General features: G+C 40.2%; 1 protein-coding gene across 2 annotated transcripts in view; it reads right to left on the bottom strand.

Moving 5' to 3' along the window:
• Positions 1 to 506: 506 nt before the first annotated feature.
• Positions 507 to 9,745, bottom strand: part of DGK4 (diacylglycerol kinase 4) — a 29,118-nt gene continuing 19,879 nt past the window's right edge. For both annotated transcript variants that reach the window (XM_028245769.2, XM_028245777.2), the window contains 2 exons: positions 8,843 to 8,959; positions 507 to 935 (listed from right to left, as the gene is read on the bottom strand). In XM_028245769.2, coding sequence (XP_028101570.1) covers positions 777 to 935; positions 8,843 to 8,959 — 276 coding nt within the window. In that variant the 3' untranslated portion in view covers positions 507 to 776. The remainder of the gene's footprint in view (positions 936 to 8,842; positions 8,960 to 9,745) is intronic.

The raw sequence follows: 9,745 nt of genomic DNA, 5'->3' as shown, positions 1-9,745 counted from the left end.
CATCAAATCATCCAACCAAATACAACCAAAAAGAAAGATTAGTTTAATTATGTTAAAACTATGGAGCTTGCATCTTTTTCAAATCTTAGGAGAGATTAATGTAATTTATCCTTAAATTTTTTTTTAAAAAAAAGGTTTAGGATTTAGGGATAAATTATAGTAAACCCCCTAAATTATGATTAACTTGCACTTTGCCCCCTGAACTTCAAAATTACCTAAAACTATTATCCTTTTATATCTAGAAGTCTAAAAACCTAGGGTCTTCAATTCTGAAGCTTCTTTCACAATGTTTGTAATATGAACTTTTTATGAGGGAGATACTGCCACTTTATCCATTTTTTTGGAGGGGTTCACAATTTTGGTGTAAAGAAACTAATACATCCACTTCATTATGGAAATGCTACAAATTAACTGCTACAAGACTAGTAAATTCACATTATTATGAAGCCAATCACCATGTGAATAATCACAAATGTCTATGCAAAACCAAAGAGTTACTAGATCCATTTCACTAAAGCCACATACTTTCCTCACATATACTGAAGCACCAATGAATCATTTAGTAACACTGATAAGGTGAATTTTACAATAAATAATTCTCAAGTTGTTCCCAATGGATTGACTAATAATGGACTAGATACAACAATTCCCTGGTCCTAGTAACTAAAAACACAGACATAAAATTAGAAACCATCAGGAGACGAATATGATTTACATGGACTCCAATCACAATAGTTGTCATTCCCGGTAATCAAATCATAGAGATCCAATTGAAATTACTCTCCATTGATCATAATTGATTGAAATGGCACTCTTTTAATTTCCACAAACGTCGAATAATCTTTGTCCATCGGTTGTTTCCATGGCTCCCCATCCATCTGCAAATACGCTTCTTTCCACTCTCCACCTCTGAACTCAAATCGTATCACTGCAGCCTACAAAATGGCCACAGAATTCATTAAATTAGCAACAACAAAGTCGTAGAAACGATGATGTTTACAAATTACAATGTTAGGAATGGGAATATTCTTATTATTTCAACGCAGTTAAAATGCTCTAAACTTCAAGAAGGCCAAAAAATACTTGACAGGATGGAAAGTGTAATTTGAATAGAGAAGAACACTCCAAATCCCAAATGAGGACAACATGAATCATAAGGACAGGCTGCTTCTTATTAAATATCAATCACAAAAATCCGGATTCGTGATTTACAACCCCTAAAACAATATGATATAACCTTGGCGAGGGAGGGCTTGATTTCTGATTCAATCACCCATTTTATTTCATCTTCCATAGATCGCAAAAATCGGAGGCCTCAAGCCCTCAATTTAGTGGGAAGTGTTCATCAGAGTTGCTACTAAGTCCACGAATCCCCAGAGTACAAAAATACAACTTTCCATTCCAAAGTCATCAACTCCCCATATATAATAGAAATTTCAGTTCTCCTCAATAGCTATAAATACACTTGATTGTCACAATGTTTTATGTACTCCTCTTAATATCAGAAAATAAAAACAAAACTATCTTCATTGTGTGCTAGGGTTTATTTGGGTTGAAGATCATGATCTTTTGCTTCCGATACTTTTTGACCAAAAGCTTCATACTTCATGCTAGTTGATTATGTTAAGCATATGTGTATTAAGGGTAGTTTAGTCATTGGTAGCAATTAGGGTTAGCATAGTTGTCTTATATATATATATATATATATTTCTTGTAATTTGTTTCTATTCAATTGAATAATACGGTACTTTGTTCCTAACTAAGTTTTCATGGTATCAGAGCTTGGTTTTGATAGCTAACCTCACGTTGGTGTTGGTATGAACTAAAGGCAGACTTATGGTTGCTTCTCTTCATTTGCCGCTATACACCCTTGCATCGAAGTCGAGTGGGCTTGTCTGTGCCTCACGAAGTCGCGATTCACAGTCGCATTGGTGCCTTGCGAAGTTAAAGTCGAAGTCGAGTGGACTTGTCTGTGCCATTGGTTATTGTGCTTATTTCTTTGAATCTGATTGTGTTGTGCAGGATCCTCATTCCAAGCAGCTGATTGGGACCGGCCGTAGGTTGGGAGGTTTATATGTTCTGGAGACGCTGCATGTTCCTTCCCTTGCTGCATCTTCAGTTATTTGTCTTCTTTTCGGTTGAGTCCTAAGTCGTCTGTTTTTTATTTATGGCATTCTCGCCTTGGTCATGTGTCTAGTTCTCGTTTATAGTATTTAGTTTCTACAGGTGTCTTGGGTTCTTTGAGTAGTCATAATAAAAGTTTACTGTTTTACCATTTAATAAAAGTTTCACTACTTCGTCTAAACCTTTTGATGTTATGCATTCTGATGTGTGGGGTCCTGCACCCATTCCCACTAAAGGGGGTTCCCGATATTATGTTTCTTTTATTGATGATTATACTCGTCACTATTGGATTTATTTGATGAAACACCAGTCTGAATTTTACTCTCTATATTGCTTTTCGTGCCATGATTCAAACCCAATACTCTTCTGTTATTAAATGTTTTCGATGTGATTTAGGTGGGGAATATCATGATAGTGATTTTCTTCACTTATTACAGTCAAATGGTACTTTTCAACAATCTTCCTGTGCTGAAACTCCTGAGCAAAATGGTATGGCTGAACACAAGCACCGTCACATCATGGAAACAACTCGCTCTCTGCTGATTTCTTCTTTTGTTCCTAGCTCATTTTGGGGCGAGGCTCTTCTTACTGTTGTTCATATTATTAACTGCATACCCTCCCAAGTGACTTGTGGCATTTCCCCTTTTGAACGTTTACATGGTACTCCTCCTGACTATTTCTCTCTTCATGTTTTTGGCTGTACTTGTTTTGTCCTTCTTCATCGTGCAGCCTGTACTAAGTTGTCTGCTCGTTCTGCCATGTGTGTTTTTCTTGGGTATGGTAACGGTCAAAAGGGTTATCACTGTTATGACCCCACAATTCAACGTCTCTATGTTTCTCGCCATGTTGTTTTTCTCGAACATATCCCCTTCTTTCTATTCCCTCTGCGTCTGCTCCTTTCACTAAATCTGATCTTATTTATCTCGATCCTTTTCCTGATGCTATCCCTTTTGATTCTTATGTTCACGATTTGTCTCCTTCTGATATTCCCTCATCTTCTTCCTCGTCTCCCACTCTTACTGTCCCCCCTCCTATTATCCATACTTATGCTCGTAAGAAACAACATGTTTTGCCTGCAGGTACACCTTCCCTTCCTCCTCCGGCTGTCTCTCCATTACCTGCTGCTAATGAAGCTCCTGTTTCTTGGTATCCTCAATAGGTACGTACATGTCCTACTCATTATGGGTCTTCTAACTTTTGTTATTCTTCTGAATTTTGTACTTTCTTATCCTCCATTCATTCTCTTTCTGAGCCCACCTTTTATAAGGAGGTTGTTTCTGACCCTCTTTGGCAACAGGCTATGAATGAGGAACTTTCTGCTTTATATAAGACTGGTACTTGGAATCCTGTTGCTTTGCCTTCTGGTAAACATACTGTTGGTTGTCGGTGGGTGTATAAGATTAAAACCAAAGCCAATGGTTCTGTGGAAGGCTATAAAACCCGTTTGGTGGCTGTAAAAAATGATGTATAAAGAGAAATAGAGAATTGTATTATTGATTGATATATTGATGTTTTTTTCTGTCTATTACAAATGGTTCCTTATATAGATGTAGGTGTAGTGGATGGTGTGTAGTGGATGGTGATAGTGGTGTAGTGGGCTAGGTTTAGTGGAGTAGGTGAGGTGGTAGTGGTGTAGTGGGTTAGGTTTAGTGGAGTAGGTGAGGTGGTAGTGGTGGTAGGTGATGGTAAATTCTAACAGCCCCCCGCAAACTCAAGGAGGATAGAAACTAACCAACTTGAGTTTGAAGAGAGGAACAAAACAAGAAAAATACATAAAAATAAACGAGGATAGGAGACACTGTATGGTCGTGTCAGACCATTGTAGAAGACTGTATGGTTATGGTAGACCGATGTAGAAGACAGTTTATGGGGTCATGTCGGACCGTTGTAGAAGACAGTTTACGGGGTCATGTCGGACCGTTGTAGCAGACAATGTTGTGACAGTTGTTGTGACAGTTTACAGAGTCTTGCTGGACCCTTGTAGAAACTAACCGGAATCAATGTCGGGACAGTTTACAGAGTCTTGTCGGACCCATAAAGGAGCTAACCGGAATCAATGTCGGGACAGTTTACAGAGTCTTGTCGGACCCATGAAAGAGCTAACCGGAATCAATGTCGGGACAGTTTACAGAGTCTTGTCGGACCCATAAAGGAGCTAACCGGAATCAATGTCGGGACAGTTTACAGAGTCTTGTCGGACCCTTATAAAGTCGCACCCTCAAAAGGTGTGCCCAATCTATCAAAAGGCGTGCCATCAAAAGGCGTGCCCAATTTATCAAAAGGTGTGCCGGACATGATGGCGAGGCGCGTGATGACCTTGGCTGGCGCGCCCGTTTTGTCGTCTGTCGGCAAGTGGCGCGCGATACGCGTGGCTGCCTCGGCTATTTAACCAAGACGGAGGCTGAGGCTGAGGCTGAGGCAGAAGCTGGGACAGAAAAACTGAGAGAAACCTCTGAAAAATTCTTCCTTTGCTGAGAGAGAAACTCTGTAATACGCTGTAACAAACCCGTCTCTGAAACACTCAGCAACATGGCCTCTTCTTCCCGTCCAGCTACCCAGAACATGGCCTCCTCTTCCCGTGGTCTGCTCACACTCTTTCCAGAATTGAACGAGTCCACAAGAGAAATAACTGGTGCGGTGGCCAGTGAACCTCAACCAAACACCTCTGGTTTTGCTCCGTTGAACTTTCCGATGCGGTCGGTGGAGCAAAAAATGGCGGTGCAAACTGATATTGAGGCCAATCAGTATACTCTGAAGTCATGTATGGAAACCATGACTGCGGTCACAAACCTGTCGCACCGGCTGCAGAGCAGGACAAATGAGGTGCAACAGTTAAACTCCCAGCTGGCTCTGCTCCAACGCATGTATAAGGATGCGCGAGCAGAGATAAGTGTGCTAAAGACAGAAAACAAGGAGCTGAAGCGGAAGGCCACCGTGATGTTCCGATTTGGAGGTCCACCATATGCTGTAGTAGAGGAGCAGGGAGGAGGCATCATGCCCAGTGGAGTGGGAAACACGGAGGCAACAACGGCAAGGGCCGTCCAGGACGGAGGCAAGAAGAAGAGACCTGCAGCAGAGTAGAGAAGAAAAATCCCACTGTGGGTGTGGGTGTTTTGTTTTTTTTTTTTTTGTTTGTTTGTTGGTTTGTTTTTTTTTTTTTTTTTTGTTTGTTGGTTTGTTTTTTTTTTTTTTTTTTTTTTTGGTGTAAAATGGTGATCGAGGGAGCCCCGACATGAATAAAAGGTTTTGTGAAATATATATATATATATTTTTTGTTTTTTGTTGTTTTTTGTTGTTTTTTTTTTTGTGGTTAAATATATATATATATATATATATGAAAAACAAAAAGGATAAATATGAGGATAAGAAAAAGAAAAAATAAAAAAATAAAATAATAACTTTGCAAAAGGTTGAGAGACATGGCATGTGGGAAAAGGCAAAAGAAAAGAAAAAAAATAAAAAAAGGAAAAATTCAAATAAGAGTGGTTTTCAATTCTGTGGGCTGGTTTTGCTTTACTATATTTATATATAGTTGGTACAGCTTGCTACTGCCTAAAGGTAGGCACGTGGGTTATGTATAAGTCTACCTATTGGCCTCAAAAGATGAGATAGACGTGTGGAAATGATGAAGTGCGAAGTATGCTCGGTATGGCACAGAGTTGTGTTTAGTAGATATATTATATGTATTTATTTATATAATATTTTCTATGCTGCCGAATTTGAAGAAGCTGAGGTTGATTTGGGGTCTGAATATGGAACTAGCTCCATGTTTAGAGAGAGAGAGAGAGAGATAGTGGCTGAAAAAGGTTCTCATTTTCATAGCTATTTTCAACCAAATCCCACAGATCTGTGGAGATGAAAAAGGTTCTCATTTGAGTGCTCCAAAAATGGTAATTTTCGCCTTCAAAAATCGGTGGTCCGGCTGGTGAATATTTGAAGGTTGTAACTCTTGCCACTCCGATCAGACACCGGCAACTTCAAAAAACCCTAACGTCGACGACGCAGAGTCAGCAAGGCCGAAATCCGGCGATGGACAGCAAATCAACTGTCGTTTTCCGGCCGAAATCATCGAGAGACGAAAATGATGCCAGAAGAAGTGAGACGTTCTCGAAGGAGACGGCGACGGCGACGTGGGACTGGGCGGCGAGCTTGTAGACCTCGTCGGGGAGGATGGTGGCGAGCCAGCGGCGGAGAGAGGAGGCGTCGGAGAGGTCGGCGTAGTGGAGCTTCAAGAGGGCCTTGTGGGAGTTGTGGGGGTCGATGTAGATGTGGTTGATTCGCTGGGTGTTGAAGTTCGACGACCTTCGGATCAGGCCTGGACCTCGTACCCTTTCTTCAGCAGGAATTCGGTCAGGTACGACCCGTCTTCTCCGACTGTTGCTCTCGGACGCCATTGCCATTGTTGATTTTTTTTTTTTTTTTTTGCTACTTCTGTCGGACTGGAATTGAATTGAACTGAACTGAACGGTATGTGTAGAGGTCCGGCGGGCGGCCAAGGCGAGGCTGCCGCCCGCCGGTGAAACAGAATTACTAGCTTCTCAACCTTGCTCTGATACCATGTAAAAAATGATGTATAAAGAGAAATAGAGAATTGTATTATTGATTGATATATTGATGTTTTTTTCTGTCTATTACAAATGGTTCCTTATATAGATGTAGGTGTAGTGGATGGTGTGTAGTGGATGGTGATAGTGGTGTAGTGGGCTAGGTTTAGTGGAGTAGGTGAGGTGGTAGTGGTGTAGTGGGTTAGGTTTAGTGGAGTAGGTGAGGTGGTAGTGGTGGTAGGTGATGGTAAATTCTAACAGTGGCTAAAGGTTTTGCTCAAGAATATGGTCTTGATTATGAAGAGACCTTTGCTCCGGTTGCCAAGAAGACCACTGTTCCTACCTTGATTGTTGTTGCTACTGTGCGTCACTAGCATCTCTCTCAAATGGATGTCAAAAATACCTTTCTCAACGGTGACTAAGCTGAGGAAGTCTTTATGGTCCCTTCTCCTGGGCTCCCTCATGCACCTGGTGAAGTTTGTCGCCTTCGCAAAGCTTTATATGGTTTCAAACAAGCTCCTCGGACTTGGTTTGAGAAATTTTCTACTGTTGTTTGTGACTTGAGTTTTCGTACCAGTGATCATGACTCGGCTCTCTTTCTGCGCTCCACTTCTGCAGGGCTCATTATTCTTTTGTTATATATTGACGACATGGTGATCTCTAGTGACAATCTTGATGGTATCTCTGCTCTCAAGACTCACTTGCATCAACATTTTGCGATGAAAGATCTTGGTTCGCTTCGTTATTTTTTAGGCATTGAGGTGGCCTCTTCGCCCTGGGGTTATCTTCTATCTCACTCCAAGTATGCAGTTGATGTTATTCAGCGGGCCAAGTTGACCGACTACTGCACTATTGACACTCCTCTCGAACTTAGTGTGCACTATACTTCCACTGACGGTGTCCCTTTGCCTGATCCTACCTTATATCGGATTCTAGTGGGCAGCCTTGTCTATCTTATCATTACTCGGCCCGACATTGTCTATGTTATTCATATTGTCAATCAGTTTGTTTCTTCCCCGACTACTGTTCATTGGGCTGCTGTTCTTCGTATTTTGCGCTACCTTCGTGGGCCCTTGCATCAGAATTTATTGTTCTCTGCTACTTCTTCTTTAGATCTTCGTGCTTTTTCTGATGCTAATTGGGTTGGTGATGCTATGGACCGTAAGTCTACTACAGGTTTTTGTGTTTTTCTGGGTAGTTCTCTTATTTCTTGGAAGAGCAAAAAGCAAAATGTTGTTGCTCGATCTTCTGCTGAGGCTGAGTATCGTGCTATGGCTACGACCACTGCTGAAATTGTCTGGTTGAGTTGGTTGCTTTCCGATTTTGGTGTCTCCGTCCCTAGTCCTACTCCTATGTATTGTGATAATACCAGTGCCATGCAAATTGCTCATAATTCTATTTTTCATGAGCGGACTAAACATATTGAGATTGACTGTCACTTTGTGCGCCATCACTTACAATTTCGCACATTGTCCTTGCCCTTTGTCTCCTCTACTATGCAGCTCGCTGATTTCTTCACCAAGTCTCATACTATCATGCGTTTCCATTTTTTGCTTGACAAACTCTCAATGCTTCCTGCTGTTACATCATGAGTTTGCGGGGGCGTGTTAAGCATATGTGTATAAAGGGTAGTTTAGTCATTGGTAGCAATTAGGGTTAGCATAGTTGTCTTATATATGTATTTCTAGTAATTCATTTCTATTCAATTGAATAATACGGTACTTAGTTCCTAACTAAGTTTTCAGATTACACAATCCATTGTTGTTCAATAAAAACAATTGAAATAAATCCACCTCGTGCATCACAAGGAGATTGAAATTATGTAATACGAATTCTGGTCAATATAGTATACCTGCTTGTTTAGTCATAATTTAAAAATCCCACCAATTAAGAATCAAGGATGTGAAAGAAGACAGTTTCCAGAGATGGCAACCTTATATCTTACTCTTTTCTTTTTTCCCTTATAGAACAACCAGTAATGAATGATTCTGCCACAACAATGAACCATGATAATCTAACATGTGGTACCAGTGTCATGTTGAGTATGTATTGAGCCACAATAATATTAGAGATGCACCATTTTCTAGAAGAAAATGCTGGAGAAAATGGTGTGTCCGTAGCCGGACTCCTTGAACCTGCTTTAATGGAACTAAGAAAATTTCAATGTGCAGTACCTGGGCGATGTGTTTGGCAGAAATAAGTTCAGTCAAAACAAAGGAAGCATGCCATCCTTGTTTTAGGCCAAAAATTTCTAGAAGACCATCATCAACATGAGCCTCAACAAAGCCTCTCTGTTAAGCAAAGAAACAATTTCAGAAACACCATTTTTAGCTTGAGATTCAACTTAGTTTCTCTAAAAGAGTATATGGAGCAAGCAGTATTGAGTTCTTGTTCTATATTATCATCACATTACAACAAAATAACAACAGGATATGATTCTATACCAGAAATGTAATTCGCAGCTGTAAATGCAGCGTAAAAGAAATCCATAGAGAAGAATCAGAAGAGAACAAAAATGCATGCATATGTTTGAAGGATCATAACCACATAAAATATGATCAAAAAACTATTTCAAACCTCCAAAGCGGGGGGGGGGGGGGGGGGGGGGGGGGGGGGGGCATAATGGGAAGGTGGGTATGTGAAGAATTTTATTAAAATAAATTGTCCTTAAATGTAATTTTTCTGAAGGGTATAATTGTTATACAAAAATTCACATTTTGGTGTTGTGAGGATTTAAAAAATGGTGTCAATAATTACCACAGGGCTAATTGGACTCACCCGACCTAGTAGCAATGGAGCTGGAGTTGTTCGGCAATTTTCTACTGATTGCCTTTTATTCAAGAAATATATGTGACAAATATAATAATAGCCGTTGATAATTCAAATACTAAATTTCAAACATAAAAAAACAAGGATTTCGTGCAAAACTATATCACCAAATCCTACCAAGCTAAACATATTCATCAATTGTAGAAACTCTTTCACTCTAAAACTGCAAACAAAAGAACTTGATGTTCAACTGCTGAGTGTTGATCAAGCATGTAGAGACTAATTATCCTTTTGTCTATTACAATTAC

Source organism: Camellia sinensis, chromosome 4, assembly GCF_055761805.1.
Source record: "Camellia sinensis isolate YWXY chromosome 4, ASM5576180v1, whole genome shotgun sequence".
Taxonomy (NCBI): Eukaryota; Viridiplantae; Streptophyta; class Magnoliopsida; order Ericales; family Theaceae; genus Camellia; species Camellia sinensis.
The sequence above is the reverse complement of the archived record's forward strand: the minus strand, read 5'-3'. Positions and strand labels throughout refer to the sequence as shown.